The 25930-nt window shown below is 31.7% G+C and overlaps 1 protein-coding gene across 1 annotated transcript in view; it reads left to right on the top strand.

The window, feature by feature from the left end:
- LOC133328099 (neurogenic locus Notch protein) overlaps positions 1 to 25930 on the top strand; it is a 69843-nt gene that overhangs the window by 19371 nt on the left and 24542 nt on the right. The window contains exons 2-5 of the mRNA XM_061536642.1: positions 1697 to 1772; positions 14469 to 14737; positions 16310 to 16514; positions 22839 to 22969. Coding sequence (XP_061392626.1) covers positions 1697 to 1772; positions 14469 to 14737; positions 16310 to 16514; positions 22839 to 22969 — 681 coding nt within the window. The remainder of the gene's footprint in view (positions 1 to 1696; positions 1773 to 14468; positions 14738 to 16309; positions 16515 to 22838; positions 22970 to 25930) is intronic.

Genomic DNA, 25930 nt, shown 5'->3' on the forward strand with positions numbered 1-25930 from the left:
ACGGAAATTATCGAGAAAAACACATTTTTATTTTTTTTGGAGAGAAATTTTATTGTTATTTAGTTGAGATACCGTTTTCTCTTTGGTAGTGACTTAAAGTGAAATGCCAAAAAAATTCTGATTAATATCAATCTCCAAAAAACTCAATTTGTTGGGCAGAATCGATAAAATCTGAAATTACCCGAATCAAAATTTGACGGTAGTCTATGGGACCGGTGATCACACCATTGTTCCATATCCTATTTTTTATTATGTATTTTAATATACCAAAAAATTGCGGAATTATTAAATTACCTTCGATCTAATTTCTTTATAATAAATCAGGAAATTTGTTACCTATCACAGCTTTATTGATGTTGTTGTTGTCTTTTGTCTGGAAATGATTCATGACATTTAAATTTAAAAAAAAAACACAACAATTGAATTTGTCCCACGCTTTGAGAGAAAAAAGTTACTTTTACTTTAATAATAAAAAACAAAATCTAATAGATTAGCACATTCTGGTTGTTGTTGACACCCCAGACAACAACAAAAACAGCACCAACAATTAAAACAATGCAACAAATCTTATTCAATTTTTGTTATTTAGAAACAAATGCTAATAAATATTTATAAACTTGTGAATAAAAATTAAGAAAAAAATTATGGGCGACCAAGTTAACATCGTAACTTAGTAAGTAATACAACAACAGCAACAACAACAAAAATATGAGGCAACAAAAAAATATATATCAGCATATAGCGTGAGTAACTTTACTTAACAAAATCCTAAGCTATTCCAAGTGAGATGAGGTGAGCGGAGGAGAGAGGGGGTGGATGAAGGTGTATTGAGATATTGCACCAGTTTTTGTTGTTGTATTTTTTTTTTCAAAATCTTGAATGTAATAATGCTTGCTGCAATATTTAATTGTGATTTTATTGCATTGCTGCTGCTCTACATACATGCACACGAATCATAGTTTTTTGGTTTTTCTTTTTTTTTTCTTTTTCAAAAACTATGTCAGTTACAAGACTATAGTCAGTCAGTGAATGCGTGACGGACCTGACTGCCTGCCTGACGGAGTGAGATCTCTTATTACAGGTTTTGACATTTTGTTGACGTTGTCGTTTGTCAGGCATTGTTGTTGTAGTTGTTGTCCAATTCATTAAAAGATAGATTATCATTTGAATTGAATGTTGTTCGTCGTTCCACATACTTACATACGTATTTGGATCAAAGAGACAAAACAAAATGGTTGTGGAAAGATCTATGGGACATTTTGTTGTTGCACTTGTTGTTGTTATTATTTTCCGTTTGACAAAATATTCAAAGAAAGTGTGTCATTTTATTCAATTCATTATTGGACAAATTCAAACAATTTGTTGTATTTATTTGGTTTTATTTTTCTCATGGTAATAACTTTACAAAACCCCGGACTCTTTCGAATTTGATACGAATTTATTTGAAATACAATTTCAATTCAATATTTTACAATTTTTCCTGGAACAAAATACAATACACTAACAACGGGTCTTGCATCAAATAAATCTACCGCTGCTGTGGCATTGCTGCATGTTTCCTTTGAACTTCAAACAAGTTTGATGTTTTCTTTTCCCCATATTTCCCATATTCTTATTTTTTTTTAACAAAACGTTTTTGTTGTTGTTGTTTGTTTATTAATTATATCATTTTCTTGTTTTTTATTTATTCTTCCAGGTTCATCATGCCTTACGGAGGGCTGCAGAAATGGCGGGACATGTATAACGCATACAAATGGTGTTTCCACTTGCAAGTAAGTAAACCAACCAAAAATATACAATAAACAACAAAAACTATGTACAACAAACATGATTCTCTTTTGTTGTTGTTTTGTTATTTAAGTGTTATTTTTGTTACGTGTGGCATATTTTTTAATGTTCTCTACATTTAAATGAGGTTTCGCCCTAAAACCATTTTTTTTGTGCGGCATATAATTTTTTTGGGTAAAGCCAGGTATTTTTTTAATTTCATTTGGGTGATAAGAAGACACAATGAAAAAAATAAGAAAAAAATTAACAACAACAACTTAGTTTTAATAAGAAACATAAAGCTCAGTTTATTTTTTTATTTTCTGTAAATTATGACAATTGTATTTTTTGACATCTTCTCTTTTATTTTCTGGTGTATGGGTCTCCAGATATTTTTTTATTTTTATTTTCATACCTTCTTTCATTTTGGTTAATGACAAATACGTGAATTGAATTTTTTGTTTTAAATCACAAAAATAATATTTAAATTTTCATATTTTTTATCGCAGACAAATCAAGTGACTCAGTATTAAGACCCGAAAAATATATACGCCTTGAATATTTTTTGTATTTTTTTTTTATAAATTTCTTTTGAAGTGTTAAGGATGTATATGAGACGAATTTTGTATAATTTTTTTTCAAATCAATAATTTGATTTATAATTCACTTTTATATTGACATTTTGATTTTAGATAAACTTTAGATTTTGACAAGCGGAATGTGTTCGGTTGAGCGACAAGAATTTCTTTGTTTTTTTTTTTTTTGCATAAAATGCAAATGGTACCAGAAAAAAAATAAAAAATTTGGTTGCCACAATTTGGAATCAAAATTTTTTAAATTATTTTTTTCAAAAGAGTAGATTTTTTAAAATTAGTTTTTGAAAGGTGTAGACTTTTTAAAATCATTTTTTTAAAGGTTTTTATTTTTTTATTTTTATTTTTTTGAAAGATGTCGACTTTTTAAAATTATTTTTTTTAAATATTATTTCAAATTTGTTTTCAAAGACCCACACAAGGTGTTGACTTTTTAAAATTATTTTTTTCAAAGGTGTAGACTTTTTAAAATTATTTTTTTCAAAGGTATAGACTTTTTAAAATATTTTTTTCAAAAGAGTAGACTTTTTGAAATTATTTTTTAAACGAGTAGACCTTTTATAATTATTTTTTCAAAGATGTAGTCTTTTTAAAATATTTTTTTTTAAATTTTTTAAAATTATTTTTTTTAAAGTTGTAGACTTTTTAATATTATTTTTTTCAAAGGTGTAGACCTTTTTAATTTTTTTTTCAAAGGTGTAGACTTTTTAAAATTATTTTTTCAAAGGTGTAGACTTTTTAAAATTATTTTTTTTCAAAGGTGTAGACTTTTTAAAATTATATTTTTCAAAGGTGTAGACTTTTTAAAATTATTTTTTTGAAAGGTGTAGACTTTTTACAATTATTTTTTTTCAAAGGTGAAAACTTTTTAAAATTATTTTTTTTCAAATGTGTAGACTTTTTAATATTATATTTTTCAAGGGTGTAGACTTTTTTAAATTATTTTTTTTTCAAATGTGTTGACTTTTTAAATTTGTTTTTTTTTTTCAAAGTCTACAGAAGCTATAGACTTTTTATAAATATTTTTTTAAAGTCTACATAAGTTGTAGACTTTTTAAATATATTTGTTCAAAGTATACACAAGGTGTAGTATATTTAATCAAAGAACTATTTTTAAAGATATTTTTTTCATTTGTATTTTTATACCTTACACAACTAAGTTGTCAGGGTATTATAGCTTTGTACAGCCCCAAAAGTTTGTAACGCCACGAAATATTGGTCCTAGACCCACCTTTAAGTATACCGATCTTCATATCTTGACTAGCTGAGTCGATCTAGACATGTAAACACGATACAGGCCACAGTTATTGGCCAATCTTCACGACATTTTTCATGTATGATGGGTTCTGGCCAATGAAGACCCCTATTGTTTTTGGTAAAGATCGGTTAATATTTAGGGGATGATATGGATCAAATACTTAATTTTTGTTGGTCGCTCTAGAGGCCGCAATTATGGCCCGAACATCGAAATTTTACATGGAGAACGGGATCGGGCTAACGAATAAGCATGCCTGTTTTGATAAAGATATTTAGCGGGTCAAATGGACCCTGGCTTTTGTGTGAAAAATTACAAAATTTGTATTCTATGGCGTATATATTTGCCCCTGAAAAGGAGGACCCGAGAAGTTAATAGTATATCCAAGAGGAGTGGTTGACCTTTAAATTGATACCAATTATAGATGTGGGAGTTACACTTAAATATTTACAGGTGCTCACGTACTGAGATATTATTTAGTAACCCATTACCACACTAGAGGGCGGAAATACATTTTGAAATTTTCCATGAGGTCCAGGTATGGTCAAGGACAGCGCTTATAATTTTCGGTGATGACCGAAAACTTAATTTTTTGTGTTTTTTTTTCGAGTCGATCTGTAGGCCATAATTATAAGCCCAACATCACAACACAACCCACCGGGAAGGGAATCTGGCCAAGTAATTAGAAGGGATGTGCTGAATATTAGTAATATTTGTTTACCTCAAGTCGGTCAAGAGGGTTTAAATATCGCCAAATTTTGCCCAATCTCAGAATATAGAACAACAGAAAGTTTGATTTTCGTGGAAGTTGTGTAAGGTATCATATGGTCGGCCCCGTCCGACTATACTGCTCCGCTTACTGGTTTGAAAATATTAATTCATAGGTCTACACAGATGTGTGTTTTTTTTAAAGCATTTATTCAAGGACATACACGCCTTGTGTATTTTTTAAAATTATTTGTTAGTGAACTATCAAGGGCGTAGATTTTTTCAACGGCATATAAATGGCGTGTTTTTTAATTATTTTCTCAAAAACATTCAAGTAGTGAATTAAAAAAATGTTTTTTCATAAAACTATCAAAGTCGTAGTTTTCAAGGCATATCAAAGGATTGGGTATAAAAAATCAGAGCCTTACATTATATATTTTTTTTAAAGACCTCTATTTTTATCAAAGAACTTAAAAAAATTTATTTGTTGTTTTTTTTTTTAAATTATTCTTAGCTTTATCCTTAAGCTTTGAAACGTTTAAAAAATTAGATTAGCTCTAGTGGTCAATTTCGAAATTGTTCATTTTTTTTTTTTGAAATAATATGTTTCTCAATATACGCAGACACTTGTGTTCGTGTGTGAGAGTCTGACATATTATTAAGCCATCAATCATGTTTGGTCTGTATATTTTTGGTAGCAAAAATCTCAATTTGGCTTATACTCGTCTTCAAGTAATTACTGTCATATTTTTCTTCTTCTTTATCTTTTTTGAAGACATCGTTTCTTTGATGTCAAATTGAAAAAAGCAAAAAATAAGTTAGCGACTTCTATGAGTATTTAATTGCAGCAAACAAAAACGCCATTTAAAGAAGCAATGGCGGCATTTTAACCACATTTTATTGTTTTATCACAGAAGTTAACATCACACACGAACACACACACACATTCTGATATTCACACAAGAAATTGCCAAATTTTTATTTGACTACTTTCCGCCAAAGAAGACGTAATAAAAAACAACTGCCGAAATTAATGAAGCACTTAACCAAAGCGTGTTAAGTGCGGCTTTTGCTTTTGTGAATGAATGAAGTCGTCGAAATAAAAGTCCATTTATGCCACTATAATTTAATTTACACTATAATTTAAAAATTAGTAAGCTTTTGTTGTCAACATGAAGTAGATATTTCAATCAATTGGTAAAGATGGTTGATATTTAAAAAAAATACGCATACATATGTAAATTGAAACAGGTGTAAAAAATTTGAAGAGATTTTATTACAAAATCCCCCTAACCCATGTTGAGTTAGGAGAAAAAACGTGTAGGTGTTAGGAGAAAATTAAAAATTTTTTAAAACCAAAATTTATGGATATTAAAGTATCACAATTTATTACCGAACAGGTATTAATAATTTTCATTATTGATGAACTTGCTGGGTGGGTCTATAGTAGGGGTGTTCGGCGAGTAAATGAGAAACCGCCATATGAATTGGTTTCAAAAAAGAGAAAGAGAGAGAACTATAAACAAGGGCGCCAGTTCTCATGCATGAGCAGCATTAGTCTTCAATGTAGACTCTACGTTGAAGCCTATGTGAAATAATATGACATTGACCCCTTCGAAAAAAGTCTTCACTCTACTTTAATGACATTTTGATTTGTTTTCTTCTCTGTATCAATTTTGATAATCTGGTTTTCATCTCTTCCTCCTCCTCCTCCTCGTTTATTACCTCAGAATGTTTTAAAATAATCACACGATCGAACAGATAGACATCTCGTACGTAGAGAAATAGCATTACCGGTTAATGATAAAAAGCGGAAATGCTTATGGCATTACCTGGACGGCCAATAGGCAAGTCAGACTATAAGGTGTTACCATATCACATACATACATCAATACACTTGTACGTATGTATGTGTATATGTGTCATTAATATTACGTTACACTGTCCATCTTAACCCCTCTCTCTCTTCCCGGCTAGATATCTTCGCATATTGTATTTCCAGTTAAGCCATCAATTAGTGTTAAATAAGTTGTTGTTGTTTCAAATTCTTTCACAGAGAGCAGTGTATAATGACACAGAAAACCCAAGAACAACAATACCAACAACAAGATGAATGACACTAATGTTGTTTTTCTATTTTCTTGTTGATGATGCTGCACCTTTTTTACCCATTATTTGTTCTTCTCAATGTGTTGTTGTTGCATTTTTCTTCATGTGAAATATGAGTATGACGACCATATATTCTTCTTCTTCTACGGGGATACATAACTAATCCTAAATTATAAACTATTTAATCGTAGTGTAGACTAGCCTGCCTGTTTCTTCCTCCTCGCCCATTAGGCCTAGACATAGAAGAAAAACACCTTTAATTCCATGTTTCCTACCTGTTCTTGCCTAAATAGAGAATTCATTGTTGTTGATTTTTTTCATATGTGAGTGTGTGTGTGTGTTTTTGTTATGACAAACTCCCAACAATGTAAACCTGAACCTGTAATGAATACGTTTTTGTTGTTTTTGTTCCGTTCAGTTGTGCCTAACATCTGTCTTTGCTTTTGGAAAACAAAATTTCCAAACTATTTTTCGTGATCATTTGAAATACCAAAAAATATTTTCATTTATTAAATAAATAAATGTATTCATCGGCTTTTCCCAAGGTGAATGTAGAAAAGAAAGCGAGAGAAAAAATGAGAGAGAGAGAGAGCTGTAATAACCCTCCTATAACCGTCAAGGTATACAACAGGTTATTCATCAATTAAAATGATTCAAGGACCAAGTAATTATTTCAACACATAAATTTTAATCAATAATCCATATGATAAAGAATTCCGAGAATATTTAATCTGAGATTTTTTCAGAGCAAAGCTATGCATTTAAGCCATTTTTATCAGGACTTCGACTCCTACTCCATCATACAAACCAACTAAATCGAGTTATTTTTCGACCCCGAATAATTCTTCAACAAAGTTTACCGTCATAGACGCGCCACTTTAGCTAAATTTTTCCGGTTCCATACAAATAACCGAATAACGACTTTACTCTCGTTCATAAAACCGAATATCCGGTTACTGAACAAAAGAATGAATAATAAAAAAAGAAAATATTTTGTTTATATTTGTCTTAATAAAATTAAATTTAAATTAAAAATTATATGTATATAACCGAATAACCGGTTATGGAAAACTCGAAGTCTCCGATTAATAATACAAAAATTTACTTTATATAAATTGTAATAGCTTCCATTTATCTATGGCTCCACAATATTGCCTTCTAAAAAGTGAGCCGATACAAAACGGCCACTTCATAAAACCGAATAACCGGTTACTGAAAAAAAGAATTAATGAATTAATAGTTTTGTTATAAATATGTAGTGTCTTAATATAACAAAATTTTGAAGAAAAAATATATGTATAAAACCGAATAACCGGTTATGGAAAACTTAAATTTCGGATAACTATTACAAAATTTACTTCATATTAATTATATTAGCTTCCATTCACATATGACTCGGCAATCCTGCCTTCTAAAAAGTGGGCCGATACAGAATGGCCAGTTTAGCAAAATTTCTCGGTTTGCGGATTCGAAGTGCGTCGGGAACGGGTTATTACGCTTTCCACGCCTGCACATTATTTATTTTATTAAATTTTGTTTAACCTGCACCAAATGGAATTGACTTATATAGAGATCATCTTTATATTAAATCGGATCGGATATTCGTTTATAGATAATCCTCATACTAAGGCCTGATTATGGTTTGTTGCCGATATTACAGGGTGTTTAAATTAGATGTGTTATTTTGTTATTCAAGGGGTCGGATATCCTCTCGATAGCCTAACAAATTATAAATTTGGTGCCTTGCATCGATGCCGGGCTTTTAGAATCAGAATCAAGAATACATTTCAAGGACCCAACCAGCAAAGACACAACAGCTCGAGATTTTCATCCATGACTTTTAAAGGAATAAATATTTCAAAAATTACAGTTTCCGAACAATTCAAAATATCACCTCTTACTATGATAATTATTTTTCTTTTTAAATATTTAACCCTATTGAGATTTTCATGAAATAAACAGATATTCCATTTGCTTCATTCGGACATGTTTTCTATTTCTATTCTATATTGATCTTCTATGGGAAAGGTGCCAGAATCAGTGGTCCCATAGTTTCCAATTCCGGATATTACATAAGTGTGGTAAACATATAACGACGAGTGATGTTGTATTCCGTACTTATCTGGGATTAAAAATCAGGGATGAGTCTTTTTACTTCGAAATTTTAAAGTACGGCAGGGTATAACAGTTAATTAAACTTTTAATTAATAAAATAAAATCCGAAATCACCATTAACATAATTAATTAAATACAAAAAAATAACTAAGCATCTCCATGGTACTATTTGACAACAGATCTGAGATAACATTTTAAGGGAGGTAATAACAAAACCATTATGACAGACCTGAATAAGACAAACTATAAACTCTAGTGGATATGGTTTTCGGATTTCAGTTTAAGTTTCGGTTATTCTGGTTATCTTAACAAATGTATCATAATCTCACTAACTCTCGAAAAAAAAAACAGAATACGAAGGAAAGTTGTGACCAATAAAAAAAAAAAAAACAGTAGAAACCACCATGGTCGATTATGAGATACAGATTACGAAAATCAACGAAAATCGAAACAAAAAAATTGCTAAGGAAAAATAAAAAAAAAGTTCAAAATCAGCAAAAATCAAGGAATAAAAAAATAAACAATGTTTTAGTTTTTGTTGTCGCTGATTTTTTTTTTTGTCTTCCTCAACGAGGGGGGATAACATTTTTTTGAATGTAAGGTTTTTATCATTGTGTGCATGGAGAATTTCAATTAGCTTCTCCTCCGCAACAACAATGGAAAAGTGAAACAAGTTCGCAAAAAAATCTGTTTTTTTTTTCGTTTTCATATGAACGCAGATAGACAGGAAAGACCCAAAAAGATACCCACACAGCCATGTATAGAAATGTTCTCTCTTTTCACATGTACAAACACAACCATGAAAGAACACAGCAGAACCGCAAACAATGATCATCAATCTAGGAGGTGGATTTTTGTATGTAGTTGTGACACTGGTGTTCTTCATCGTCGCCGTTCTCCGGCATTAACAACCTTTTGAATGCGGTCATACCTCTTCAATTTGTATGGTGTTTTTCTTTTATTCGTTGTTTTTGTTTTTTTTGTATGTTTATGATCCTCTCTAACATAAACAGAAATTCGAGTAAAGGAAAAAGAAGAAGAAGGGAAAATGGAAGTAAAATATGAACATAAAGCGTTTTTTTTTGTTGTTCATGTTGTTATTAATCTGAAGGTATGCGCGATTATAGTTCAAGTTGGTGGTGAATCATCCATCCATAATTGACATATTGCAGAGTGGTGGAGACCCATAGCAGGAAGTTCCAGAATTTATTTATGTTGTTCATAATAATAAAAAAGTGACCTTGTGGACCTGAAGAAGAATATCGGTAACATAATTTACATATTGTGGCGTGTGGAGACCCATTGCAGGAAGTTCCAGGGTACTTAATTTTTGTTATAAAAAAGTGGCCTTGTGGGACTGGAAAATATAGGATTTTTAGGTTGGATCTAAATTATTTTTGAATTTTGAAATCCCTTTCAAAAAACCGAATAATAGCTTATAGAAAAAACCCAGCACCCATTAATATGGAAAGAAAAGAAAATATAAAACAACAGTGTTGGAGGATTTTTATAATTTTAGCTATTAACCTATTTAAAAATGTAGATGAAACCGAATAACCGGTATATAACGACGAAAATAAAACATATAAATATTACAAAATATAAACAAATTAAAAATTTATAATATATGTTACATTTTCATACTAGAATAGTTCAAGTTAACAGTGGAAAACCGAATAACCGGTTATGGAAACACCAAATAACCAGAATGGGAACATAAAATATCATTATTGCCAATGCAAAATACATTTTGGGAATATATTTTAGGCTTTCTGGTACATAACCCGTTCATAACCGAATCAAAAAACCCAAATAATCGGTTAAAGAAATATGAAATACCCGTTTAAAAAGTGTAATTTTATTAATTACCAAAAAAAAGAACAGTTGCCAATATTTTTATCATTGATTTAAAGAAGGATATATGCAAAACCGAATAACCGGTTACAGAAAACCGAAAAACCGGTTACTAAAACCGAATAAAACATGTTTCTTTGTTTGAATTTTTATTTATTATTACCACAACCTCAAAAAAAGGACATTTGTGATATAAAACCGCAAAACCGGTTCCAGAAAACCGTATAACCGTTTACATAAAACCGAATAAAAATATTTATTGGCTTGATTTTGTATTTATTATGGTAGATATTCACCACAAGCTTAAAACAATCCATTTTTGATATAAACCTGCGCAACCGGTTACAGAAACCCGTATAACCGGTTACACAAATCCGAATGAAATTATTTTTTGTTTGATTTGGTATTTGTTATGGTTGATATTCACCACAAACTCATAAAAAGCCATTTTTGATATAAACCGGTTACAGAAAACCGAATAACCGGTTACAAAAATCCGAATAAAAATATTTTTTTGCTTGATTTTTTTTTTTTTATTTTTTATGATTGATGTTTACCCTAACCTCAAAAATCCATACACCACAGTTGTTACTCTCAATATGTAACATTTTCTTTTTCCTAAACGGTTTTAGTTTCACATATGTATGTCGGTATGTGTGTGTATATATGCATATCAGGAACAGGTCTGTGTGAATCTATACATATATAACGTTTATAAAAGTTGTCGTCATATATTATTTCCCATAGAATTGTTTTGAAGATTTATTGAACTTTTTGCGGTTTCCATCCAACCAACCAATCGACCAGCCAGCCACGCATCAGTCTGCCCTCCTCCATTCATCCATTATTTCGTTTTCTATAGATTTCCAGTGCGGTTTTGCTTTTTTTAAAATATTATATTTAATTAATAATAGAATGTCAGAGAATATTGTTTGTAGAGGGTGGGGTGGGTTGGCTGTCTCGAAAAGAAGCCATAATCCACCATTCACAACTCATTTAGAAGTTGAACTGGTGGAAAAAAGTTTTCTTGGTTGGTTGGCATGTAAGATCGATGGCAGCAGATAGGCCGGCCAGGCCATGCATGGCGCTTTGTGGTTGTTAGGAGTTACGGTTTAGCTGGAGATTAAAATCGCTTGCAACTCGATTTACAAGTTTAGTGCATGTTGTTGTTTTTTTGTTGTTTCTATTACCACTGATCGATCTAATATCAAGCCACACCAAATGCTAATGAAAACTTCATATATCTGTTTGTATGATTGTGTGTGTAAGTCTGATGCATATGGAATAAAAAAAGATGGTAGATCAGTCTGAAAAAGAAAGATGAAGAGAAAATGAATAGCGGCTTTTTAGATGCATTCTGAATATCTTTAAGACCAAAAGCAACAAAATGACTAGATTAACTCAAACATGTTGCAGTTGCAGTTGCAGTTAGTTGAACAGAGACGTGGCTAATTAATGTTACAAATAAGGGGGTCTATTGTCATTGTAATTCTGTTGTATATCCCCCCTTATCAGCTACGCCATTTCCTCCATCCTTCTTGTCACTTTTCTTAGTAGCCGTCTTTGTGTGTTTTTTTTTCAAGTAGCTACAGTTATGTTGTCTGTCTGTCTGCTGCTGTCGTTTGTGTGTATGTGTGTGATAAGAAATCATAAAACAGGTATAAATCTTTCAAGCTGGAATTTGGTTTAAGCCAACTGTTGTGTGTTTTTGAGCCACGAAGTAACAGCTAGGGAAGAAGGAGATTAAAGTTGTAATATTGATCTTTTTCTTGTTGCCTTAACAGATGTGTGGTGTTTTGTGCGTATGACTGTGTGTGTGTGCTTTTGATGTCCATATCCAATATCGATCAGAGTTTATGGTCGTCTCTTGTTCGCAGCGGATCTTTTCATAGCTTCTTTTCATGTTTCCACCACAAAATACACTTTATATGTTATCATTATCGTCGAAGTCGTCGTCGATGTCGTCTTGGTCGGTTGGTTGGTTTGTTGTCATCATCTAAAGAAGGAATGGCATGCAACACATTAACAGACAAGACACCAATCACACACAAATACACTATACGCACAAACACACACACTCCAACATGCCGCTATGCATTGGAAGAAAATCGAAAACTTGTCTTGAAGATGGGCCCACGTTTTAGTTTCGAAAAAATATCCAATCGACCATCCAAGCATAACTACTGCTGCATCCATGTGTGATGACCACAGTAGGGAGGGAGGAGGGATAGAGAGCAAGAGATGCATTCATTTACCTGTGGTCAATCACCAACAAGTCTTCACTACACGACGATTGGTTCCGTCGATAGCTTGATGCTGATGAGTTTTGTTGTTGCTACTGAATCTTAAAACAAAAAAATCAAACAACAACACCACCAGCTTGAAGAGAATTCTTGTCTTTGTTGTTGTAATAATGTTTTAGTGCATTTGTATGTTTTTTCTTTGTCGTTGTTGTTTTTGTATTGCCTCTATGTGGCACGCATGCTTTCATTTGCTGGCATACAAATCGTATAAACCGAACTAAGAAGAAGAAAAGTGCGTACGTAGGCAGAGTTGTTGTTGTTGCTGCTGCTATTTGTTAGTTACTCTGCTTGTTTGTTGTTATACTAGTTCCGAGGAAATCATACCAAAACATTTTATAATTAGCGTTGATGATGTGTTTTTCTCAGGAGTTAAGTTAGACTCGAAGAAAATACACTTTTGTTTTAGTGGCTTGACGAATTGCCGCGAAAGGCTAACAGCAGCAGCAACAATAACAACAACGATATTTGTTGGTGTGTTGTTGTAATATACATAGTTGGGTAGTACTTATAAATATTTTGTACACTCAAAAAAGGAGACAAATATCTTCGAAATAGGTCCTTAAAAACATTTTTAAAAAAATCCAGAACTAGAATCGTTAGTCCGATTGAAACGAAATTTTGCTTGGCTGATTTCTATTTAGAATGATGTATGTCAAATTTGAAATAAATCGGTTCAAATTTCGATGTGGGTCTCCTATATATTTTCGTCCGATTTATGTAAATAATGCACCAAAGACCCAACGATGGTCCGATTGGAAAGAATTTTGGCATAGCATATTGTTCAAATCGGATGAGATTTTTATATAGGTCCCATATAGAACACAACGCTTGTGCGATTGATACGAAATTTTAACACCTAAGAATATGCCCATAAAAATAATTTTAAAAAATCCGCGCCTAGAAATAGGCTTATATAAATACTAGTAACTAGAAATCCACGGCCAGGAATGGGTCAAAAAAATATTTTTAATACAACCTTGCCTTACAATAGGTCCTTAAAATATTTTTAAAAAAATCCAAAACTGGAATGGATCCTTAAAAATATTTTTAAAAAAATCCAAATATATCCAAAAATGCGTCTATGATAGGTCCAGGTCTAAGGATGGATGCATAGAAATATTCCAGGCCGTGGAATTGGTCTAAAAATATATTTTTAAATTTCCCTCAAAAATAGTTTCCCATTTATTTCTTTGAGTGTTATCAATATAACTTTGCAGTTTACAACACTTTCTGTTTGTCCAACATCTCTGCTAATGGACCAATATTGTGTCCAACATGCCAATGTCGTCTTTCCTTTTTTTCTGTACTACTCATGGCGTGTTTTGCTCTACTCTTTCTTTATCTTGCAAGAAATACTCCGAAGCTTTTCATTATGGTAAAATGTTGTCGACAACATATGTGGTGAATGCCAATTATTGTCTACCGTACAGGGTTGGATGGCGAGTTGGCTAGTTGGATGGTAGGTTGGTTGGTAGCTGACATGGCCAACATGTATGGCAGCAGCTACTTGCTAACTAACTTACTGATATCACTTTGATGTCTGAGAAAATTATTTACCCACGCAAAAAAAAAAAAAAAAAAAAAAAACATTACACGATTGGCAAGTGACGATAAAAAGAAAGTTCAATTAGAATTTTTGAGGTTGATTTATTTGTGAAAAAGTGCATTCTAGTTCGTTCTTATGGTTTTCATATTTAGTTATAGATGTCAAATTAAAAATGATTTACTAATAGCTTATTTATTTTTCTTTTTTTTTTCTTACAGTTGCAACTCAAAATATGTTGGCGATTTTTGTGAATACCAGAATCCATGTCTGACGGGACCGGGTCGCTGCCAGAACGGCGGCACCTGTCAGGTCTCATATCGTAACGAAAGTCTGGGCATTACTTGCATCTGCCCCTTGGGTTTTGCGGAATCGTTGTGCGAAATCAAACTGCCAAATGCCTGTGATCCATCACCGTGCCAGCATGGTGGTACGTGTAATTTGAAAACGCTGAGTGACTACACGTGTGCTTGTGTTAATGGTTTTACGGGTAAGAAGAAGAAATATTTTTAATTATATTAGAAATTCTTAGAGATAGGACAAGAATTAAAAAAAATGCACCAAATAATCCACGTTTCTCCGATCGACATGAAATTCAGTATGGGCTTTCAAATCAGTTGAAATTTAGATATAGCTCGCATATATTTTTTCCGATTTCGGGTAAATTGTGCCCCAAAGACCGTACGATGTCCGACTGTTACGAAATTTGGTATAGCGAACTAAATTGATTTTAGAATGACGTATGTTGAATATTGTTAAAATCGGTTCAGATTTATATATAACTCCCATATATGATTACGTCCGATTTTGGGTAAATGGTGCACTATAAGAACCCAACGTTTGCCCGATTGATACAAAATTTGACACAGCGGGATGGTTTCAGTCTAAAATGATGTATGCTAAATTTGAAAAAAAAACGGTTTAAATTTCGATGTGGGTCCCGTATATATTTTTATCCGATCTCGGATAAGTGGTGCACCAAGAACCAAACGTTTGTCCGATTGATACGAAATTTGACATAGCGTACTGAAATTAGTCCAGAATAAAGTGTGTCAAATTTTGTTGAAATCGCTTCAGATTTAGATATAGCTCCCATATATATTTTCGTCCGAATTCGGGTAAATGGTGCACCCAAGACCAAACGATGGTCCGATTGACACGAAATATAACATAGTGCACTAAATTGATTTTAGAAAGACGTATGTCAAATTTTGTTGAAATCGCTTCAGATTTAGATGTAGCTATATGGTGCACCAAAACACAAAATGTGTTCGATTGTCACGAAATTTGGCACAGTTTGCTGATTTTAGTATGTTAAATTTGAATTAAGTCGGTTCAATTTCGATATGGGTCCCCTATATATTGTCGTCCGATTTCATGTAAATGATGTACCAACGACCAAATTTCGTAACAATTGGACCATCGTAGTCCAATTGTTACGAAATTTGGTATAGCGTACTACGTTGAGGCTAGAATTAAATGTGTTGAGTTTCGTTCAAATCGGATCGGATTTTCATAAAGGTCACATATACAATTTTGACCGATTTCGTGTACATGGTGCACCAAAGACCTATATTCCGTTCGATTGACACGAAATCGGTTCAAATTGTTGAAATCGATTGAAATTTTCATATAGCTTTCATGTTTCATATCGTCCGATTTTCTGCAAATGGTGCAGTAGAGACCCAATGTTTTTCCGATTGACACGAAATTTGGCATAGCGTACTAAGTTGCGCCTAGAATTGCCTGTGTTGAGTTTTGTTCAAATAGGGTCAGATATTGATATGGGTCCAATATAAAATTTTGACCGATTTCGTATAAATGGTGCACCAAGAACACAACGTTTGCCCGATCGACACGAAATTTGGTATATCGCGCTAAATTAATGGTAGAATGATGTGTGTTGAGTCTCCTTTAAATCGATTAAAGTGTTACATGGGAGCTGTATCTAGCTCCCATGTAACACTTCGTCCGATTTTGGTTCTTTTTTGTTCTATTTTCGTAATTTCAATTTTTTTTTTAATAATGTTTACCCTTTTTTGTTTCCTTTCTTTAATTTCAGGCAAACACTGTGAAACGAAAAACATTTGTGCAACATCGCCCTGCCACAATGGCGGAACGTGCACCTCCATCGCTGGTGTTAGCAATTTCAAGTGTATATGCCCCGCAGGATTTAGGGGCCCAACGTGCAGTGACGATGTCGAAGAATGTAATAATAATCCCTGCAAGCATGGCGGAACCTGTGTGAATACTCATGGCTCATATCAGTAAGTAAAGCAATGCAATTTGTTGTTGTTACACATATGCACATACATACACCTATGTAGCATGTAAGAAGCTGTCTGCTTGCTGCCTAGGCATTCATTATAACATCATTCATTGTTCCGATCTGCCCTCAGGCTTCAAACTTCAAACCAGATTTAAATAGTGTTTTGTACCATTTTACCGAAAAAATAAAAACAAAGTTGGAGATGAAAAGAAAATGAAGAAGAGGAAGCATACAAAGATGGGTAGTCAGTGTAATTAATGGCCATTTAAAAACCATTTATCTTGTATTGACTTGTGTGTATGTTTGGATTTGCATATGAATCGACTTTTAAATGAATTCGGCATTCATTGCCGAAATGAAAACGAGATCTTCTGCACAGAGTGAGATTTGAAAGGGCAGTAGAGGTGGTGGGGATTATGAAATAGATTTGTTTGATATTTTTATTTATTGAATTTTTATTAAAAATTCAAAAATATTTAACAAATTGCCAACAAAAAATCCCAAAAAAAGACTAATTTATGGTGGCACACACCGGCCTCAGATTTATTCGATTTCTTTGTTCGATTTTTGCCAAAACAAATAATCAAAATGACAGGCTAATTTATTTTTATTTATTTAAATTTGATTGTGAACAGCTAATTAGAATAAATAAAACATTTAATATAAATCAGCAACAGATGGACAGACAGGCGAATGGACTGGACGGACGGACACAGTGTTTAGACATTTGTATTGTTTTATTTTCTTTTTAAACCGAAATATTGATTCATCACCCAAAAAGTAAAGCTCTAATTTACCCATTGTTTATTTAGTTATTTAAACACGATCAAACATGCTTAGTATTACTTTTTGTGTGTTTCCAAAAAAAAATTCTCACATTGATTTGTTGTCGAAACCTCGGTTTCCGGTGCTCGGCTTGGTGTTATAAAACACATGTCGTAGACCGACCAGCCAACCCCAGCCACCTTTGCCTCGGCCGGGTCTGTACAAATAGTAACGTTATCACAAGAAAAGAAGAAGAAAATAACCGAAACAAATTTGCATTTTTAATTTTCAAATATTGAAATTTATACAAAATGATAAAAAATACACACATAAATAAATTTCAAGTGAAGCGTCTTCATATAGAAAACTTTTTCTTGTTGTTGCCTTGTTTTGCGGTCAAACTTTTAAGTTCGTCGTCAACAACAACAACGAACAAGACAAAAAAACTATCTCATGGGGTGGTACTCTCGGCATGACATAAAAAAGAAACAAATACTAACAACAACACAAATTTACGATGTATTTGTCTGTTTGCCCTCCCCTCTCTGTCCAAACGTCTCTGAAGCCCATCCTATGTCTTCTCATTGATCGTAAAAATGTTGAATTTATTCTACAGTAGCCGATTTCAAATGACGAACTTAATGACAACAATTGACATTTTTATAACTATGGACAAATTTTTTTGAATAGAAATTTATTTGTATTGTAATAAAAATGACAACAACAACAAAAACCAGAAGAACACAAGGTAGCATATAAATAAGAGATCCAGCAAAAAAAGTTAAGGTCGATCTTTTAAAACCCTACCTACAAATTGGAACAAAATATGCATTAAGGAAAAATAACGGAAAGAAAGGACACCAAAATTCGCCATAGATCTCGTAAAAATTTAAACATAGAGAAAATATCGTATTAATATACGATATATTAAAAAATTAAATAATTTATTTCGGTTTTTAAAGAAATGACCATATCTGCCTCAAACTTCGATTTTAGCCGGGTGGAGTCAATGAAGAAAAAATTCTCCACTAAATTTCAGTATAAGTTCCAAAGCAAATAAAATCGGTAGCTATGGGAAATATAGGTCAAATTGGGCAATAAAATTACGATATGAAAACTCTAAAGTATTTTTTGAATTTTTCTTAATAGTGATTTGAAAAGCTGGTAATATCTACCTCAAAATTTCATAGTAGAGGATTGGTGTCAAAAGAAAAATTATTCTATACAATATTTCAATATAAGTTATCGAACAAAGGAAATCTGTAGCTATAGTAAAAATACGCTAAATTAAGGAGCAATTTACGATATATTAAAATTTAAAGTATTTTATGTTAGCTATTGAAAAAGTGACGATATCTACCTACGTCTTACATTTCAGCGGGTTTGTGTTAATGGAAAAAATATTCTCCATCAACTATCAATATAAGTCCCAATATAAATAATATCAGTAGCTATGGGAAATATAACCGAAATAGGACTATAAAATTACGATATGAAAACTCTGAAGTATTTTTTGTTAATAGAGATATGCAAAGTTGGTAATATCCAACTCCAACTTTCATTCTAGAGGATTGGTGTCAAGGGCAATATTATTCTACACAATATTTCAATACAAGTCACCGACCATTGGTAATCGGTAGGTATCGGTATATGTACCCCAAATACAGAAGGAAAATTCTCATAGTTTCATTTCTTTATTTTCCCTGGGTTGTTTTGATTAATTGGCGATATCTACCTGAAATTTACACTGTAGGGCACAAGTGGCAAAGGTGGGAAGATTCAACATCAAATTTGACTATTAGTCACCGAACAAATAAAATCGTTAACTACACGATATATAGACGTATAATTCCTATCAAATTACGATATATAAAAAAACAACGTATTGTGAGTTTTTTTCATGTTGTTTGGAAAAATGGATAATTTCTACAACAGATTTCCATTGTACGGGTTCGGTACCAATGGAAAAATTATTCTACATAAAATTTCACTGTAGGTCTCGGAACAAAAGAAATCGCTAGCTATGTTACATACATACAAAAAAAATCAATTAATTTACGATATATAAAAAACATAGTACTTTTGGAGATTTTTTTTTGTCAAAGCTTTTGAAATAATTGCTCATATCTATCTTAAATCTCCATTGTGGTAATTTGGTGTTAAAGGGAATATAATTCTACATAAAATTTCACTATAGGTCACCGAACAAATAAAATCGGTAGCTATGCGCTGTATAAAGAAAATAGCCCAATAATATTACGATATACGTTTTTTCCAAAGTTGGTTTTAATATTGGGTATATTGGTCCTCAAGCTTCCACTGTAGGGGTGTGGTTCCAAGGGGAAAATAATTCTACATCAAATTTCATTATGAGTTTTTGAATAAAAAAATCCTAGCTATACGATATATAGACACACATTCGCTATAATTTTTTACAATATATCGGGTATGTTCACCTCAGAAGTTACCTCCTGTTCTGCATCTCACGTAAATTGAAATTTTCGAAATGCGACAAAAATAAACGCCGACATGAAAATGTAAGTGTAAAGTATACACCTCAAATGGGTGTAAAGTGTGTTACAGAACACCTCGGTGTGTTAGATACACTTCTGCCGTTGAGGTGAATGCCAGAACATGCCCGTATATTTTTTAGTTTTTTCCTAGTTGTTTTGAATTGTTGCCAATTTCAACCTCAAATATCAATAGTAGGAGGTTAGTGTTAAAGAAAAATTAATTCTACATCAAATTTCACTATAGGTCACCGAACAAAAGAAATCGGTATATATAGTATAAAATGCTGATATTTGACTTGAGATTTGTTAATTAAAATAAAAATGTTTTGTTGGGTCATTTCGAAGTTGCTACAAAATATTTTCTATTTACCCCCTAATCCTTCATTGTAGGAGTTGGGTGTTAAGTGGAAAAATATTCTATATCAAATTTCACTGTAAGTCTCGGACCAAATAAAATCGGTAGCTTTAACATACATGCCAAAAATAACCTCATTAAAATAGGGTTTATAAAACAAGTAATTCTCATTGTTAGGGTCTTAGCAAATATTTTCTCGTGTAATAAATATAATTGTAATATTATTGTAATAATATTTTTCTGCCAAATCTATATTTTTTGCTAAAATTTAGAATCCCTCTCCTGTTGTGATAATTAGCAAAAGAAAAGCATACACAAAATTCAAAAAATATTATTATGATTGGTTCAAGCACCCCATCATGACCCCATTTCACATACTCGCATATCATTTAAATGCAAAACAAAAACCCTAATCAAATCAATACAATTTTGTTATTAAAAAATATTGAAGCTCTACCTATCGGTCAAATAACACCATCTCCTTCAAAGAAAAGCTCTTAACACTTAATGTGATTGGCTACACTTTAGATTTTTTTTTTCTAATAATTTCAACTACAAAAAATAACGCACGCAATAATAAAAAAGCCATTTAATTTTGTTAAGAAAAAGTAATATCTCATAGAGAAGATGAAGAAGATGGACGGTATAAATGATATATTGATATTTAATGATTGATGTTACATGGAGAGGTATCGATCTTTAGTTTTTTTTAATATTTTATCTTCCGTCGTTTGTTGTGGCGCGTAAGCAAAAAAAGAAGTGGTATTACCAAATTTATGAGAGTTTTTTCGATTTTTTGTTGTTGTTGTAAATTTTATATGACTAATGGTGGGTAATATTTAGTTAGGTCTCATAATATTGCCTTAATGACAAGCGGAGTCTATTTTTTCATATTTAAGCAAAAATATATTTTTTGTTTTGCTTACTTTTTACTTTTTTAGACTCAAACCCGCCATAACCGCTAATGTTGTTTTGAACATATTAAGTTATATAAAAATACTAATATGATGTTTTTTTTTTTTGTTAGTAAATATATTATTTTCATTTTAATTATAGCCAATTTATGTAATTAATAATGCCTTAGAGCTATTTGCAAGAAGTTGTGGGATAGATTTTGGGTAAATTTTAAATTTGTAATTTTTTCCAAAAAATAAAAATTAATAATTTTGAAATATTGGTAAATTTGTTAATACGTGCCTATAAATTAGGTGTAATTGAAATTAGGTTCTTAATGATTCTGATAAAAAAAAATTATTAAAAAATGGTAGGAAAAAATACTAAAAATATATACTTTGAATATATGTATGCCTAATATACCACTTATATAGTGAAGTTAGCAATTTTTTTTATTCTGAGACTTATAATACAATTTGATGTAGAATATTTTTCTCCTTGACATCAACCCTCAAAAATTAAGGATAATGGGAGAAATTGGCTTTTATTATAAGCATCCAGCCTCATTTAACCTCAAAATTGTTTTTCTTAAAAAATTATTTTAAAATTATATTTTTCGCTGCAATATATTATGGCTATCGACATCGTCTAGCTGGGAACCTATAGTGAAATTTGATGCAGAATAATTTTCTCTTTAACATCGATATTCAAAAATGAAATATTATGGAAATAACCTCAAAATATTCGTTTCTTAATATGATGACTTTGGATATACGTTTACTCCCTATATATTATAGCTATAGATTTCATGTAGTTGGAGACCCATAGTGAAATTCGATGTAGAATATATTTCTCATTAACATCAAGCCCAAAAAATGAAGGGCTATGGGAGAAATTGGCTTCACAGCAAAACAATTATGAAATTAACCTCAAAATATATTTTTCTTAATATACTGATGTTTCAATTAATTTTTCCGGTTATATATTATAGCTATCGATTTCCTCTTGTTGGGAACCCATAGTGAAATTCGATGTAGAATAGTTTTTCCTTTAACATCAAGCCCAAAAAATGAAGGATTATGGGAGAAATTGGCTAAAGTTCAAAGCAATTATGGAATTAACCTCTAAATATATATTTTCTTTTAACATTCAGCCTTCTCTTTAACATTCAGCCTTAAAAATGAAGGATTATGAATGAAAATAGATACAGTTCAAAGCAATTATGAGACTAACCTCTAAATGTATTTTTCTGAATATACTGATGTTTGAATTAGGTTTTCTGGATCTATAGTGAAATTCGATGTAAAATATTTTTTCCTTTAAAACCCAGCCTTAAAAATGAAGTGTTATGGATGAAAATAGCTACAGTTCAAAACAATTATGAAATTAACCTCAAAAAATGTATTTTTTTAATAATGATGATTTTGGAATAAAATTTCCCTGTGACATATTAAAGCTGTCGATTTCCCGTAGCTGAAGACTCATATTGAAATTCGATTTAGAATAGTTTTCCCGTTGAGACCAACTACCAAAAATGTTGGATTAAGGAAAAAAGTGGCTTACAGTCAAAGCCTAATTAAACCACAGGTAGTTTTGCTTCATGTATATAGTATAATAATTTTATATTTTATTTTTTTTTCATAAGTCTTCCAAAATATTTAAAACTAAAAAAATACTTTTAATTTTATACAAAAATAATCCCATCATTGAATTTCTTGTTTACCAATTATCAACGGAATTTACCTTCAATTTTATTTAACCTCTCATTTTCCGTTTTTTTTCTCTTCTTTTTTAGGTGCATGTGTCCAGCTGGTTATACTGGTAAAAATTGTGAATCAAAATATGTTCCATGCTCGCCGTCACCGTGTCAAAATGGTGGCACATGTCGATCAAATGGTTTAACATATGAATGCAAGTGTCCAGAAGGTGAGTACCAATTGCATTTTTGTAACACTCCTTTTACACACTCACATCACTCCAAAGTGGATGGGGAATGGGGGGATATCGCCAAACGAACGTGGTATGCAACACGTTCCACGGCTGGCTGTGTTCAGGCCAGACAGCTAGCAACAGTCCCATGACAGAAGGAACAACCTGTGTAGTTAAAAACTGTGGGAAATTTGTGCCAATGATTTCTTATGGTTTATTATCATCAACGAAAGGAAATTGCTGTATTTAAATTGCTTTGCCAGGTTTCTTTCGTCATCATCATCATCATCGTCGAGTCAGCAGCATCGCATCGTCAATGGTGATTGACTCCTTTTCATTTGCATTGCGGTGGCTTGGCCGCCACAACTACTAAATGATGTTGTTGGTTTCTTTATTATGGAAATTGAAAAAAAGTGCTTTGGTTTTAGCCATGTTATGGTTATGATTGCAATATTTAATGACAATTTATGACGATTTTTTTCTTCTACAGAAAAAACAAGAATTATTATTTAATCTGTTTATTAGCTGGCTGGCTGGCCTGGCATTTCAAAATGCCATTTCAATTTTCCAATAAAAATAATTATTTTATTTCTTAATAAGTTATGCAAAAGATTTACGATTTCAATATTTCTTTTTCTCTATCTGCTTACATTGTTGTCATGTTTTTTTGGCCCTTGTAACAACACCCTGATTACTTTTTTTCTTCATACATCTCCGAAAAAATGAGTAGGCTGTCACTCAGCAGTCTCATCAGAAAAAATTGCAAACCGGTGAAACTGGCCTCTGTGAATTTACCTAAATTGAAAAATGATTTACAATTGCATGTTGTCTGTATGTTTTCTTTGTCGGATTTTTTTTTAGTTCAGATCTCATTTCAATACTTGTTTCATTTTTTATTCGGATTTCATATTTTTTGGTGTAGTCCTTTGTTTGAGGATGCAACAAGTTAATTAAAGGTTTGGTTTTGTGTGGATCTTTAGTTAAACATATATTTATTTAAGCCACACATCACAGTAATAAGGCCAATTTATTAAAGAAAGTGAAGGTAAACCGACACATGACATCCTCCTTATGGATAAACTAAAAAGAGAAGGGGAGATTGGGTGTTTTCGGAAATATGGGCAATAATTTTAGTTTAATGATTCCCCTTTCAAAGAGTTTTATTTCATCGAAGGAAAAATAGTCTTTAAATTATGTTTTTGAAGTTATATTTCTTTAATATTTATTATTTTAGTATTTTTGTGGGTCCTAGCAAAAAAATCTTATTTTTCGAAATTCAATTTAACCTAACAAATTATTTCTCCAATATTGTTGTTCAGATTTTATAGTTATCTGTTGTATCTACCGATTGCCTTTGTTAGGAGTCTTAGAGTGAAATTTGATGTACAATATTTTTCCCCTTTACACAGCGCCCCTAAATCGAGCTACAATAGAAGAAAACGAGCTCAAGTCTAATAAAGCACGAAAAAAAACCTTATTTACATATCCCAATTTGTAACTCATATTTTAGTGCTTTAGATTACCTCAATCAATTTTTTGTGTTTGGAGAACTCTAAGGAAATTCGATGTAGATTATGATTTTCTTTGACACCAACCCCATACGGAGGATGGTTGGGTCCAATATTGCCATTAACTTATAACAGGAGCGAAAATAGGCAATTTAATTAAATTTTATATGCCATAATTTGATACGGATATTTTAATGACAAACTGACCAGCTATCGATTTTTTGTGTTTGGGGACATATAGTGAAATTCGATGCAGAATATTTTTCTCCTTAACATCCACACCCAAAAATTAAAGATTATTGGAGAAATTGACTCCAATTCAAACAAATTGCCATCAACTTATAACAGGAGGGAAAATAGGCAATTTAATTAAATTTTATATGCCATAATTTGATACGGATATTTTAATGACAAACTGACCAGATACCGATTTTTTTGTGTTTGTGGACATATAGTGAAATTCGTTGCAGAATATTTTTCTCATTAAGATCAAACCCCTAAAATGAAGGGTTATAAGAGATATTGGCTTAAAATTATAATATTTAGGGAATTAACCTCAAACTCTAGTTGTTCCTAGTATATCGATTTTGGAATGCCATTTCCCTATTATATGTTATGGCTATCGATTTCCTTTTGTCAGAGACCTATAGCTAAATTCCATGTAGAATATATTTCAACACCCATATCCAAAAATAAGGATTTGGGTAGATATTGCCATCTCTTCTGAAATTGTGAGGGGAGAACTCAAATTTCAGTAAAAATATTTTGTTAATTTACAATTTTTTTAATTAAATTTCCCTAGCATATATTATAGCTACTGATTTTTTTTAGTTGGGGACTCATAGTGAAATTCGATGCAGACTATTTTTCTCATTAAGACCAAACCCCTAAAATAAAGGATTATAGAAGATATTTGCTTAAAATCATATATATAGGAAATTAAGCTCAAAATATATTTTTTTCTTAGTATGTTATACATAAAATGTTTTTTTCACAATGAGTCTCCATAACCTCACATTTCCGTTTTTGTGACCTGTGTGTATGCAGCTCCTAAAGGTGTAACGGATTTGTGTTTTGCTATCAATAATTCTCAATTGGCTATCTTATTATATTCCTTTTTTTGTAAGTTTCGGCTATGGCCATGTGATTTATTTTTGTGTGGTTACCGCTATTTAAAATGTTGCTACAACAAACCCAACAACAACAACTCAGCAGCATCGTGCAATTTATCAAAGCTTGAAATTGTCGTTTAGATTACGAGGAGTTGTTCCGCTCACTGGGCTAGTTGCGGGTTTTTTCTGTATAAAATTTTTCTGGCCACAATTTAAGTAACTGAAGAGATACTTAAAGCCAAGAGAGAAAAGAGTCCGCGAGAGTGCCCTAGGGATTTTCATCATGGCTGTGTGTGTGTATTTTTGTGATTTTATAATGGACTTCTTTTTCCAGGCCA

This window comes from Musca vetustissima, unplaced genomic scaffold (genome assembly GCF_032173495.1).
Source record: "Musca vetustissima isolate MV318-11 ecotype Yass unplaced genomic scaffold, APGP_CSIRO_Mvet_v1 utg4359, whole genome shotgun sequence".
In the NCBI taxonomy this organism is placed as follows: domain Eukaryota; kingdom Metazoa; phylum Arthropoda; class Insecta; order Diptera; family Muscidae; genus Musca; species Musca vetustissima.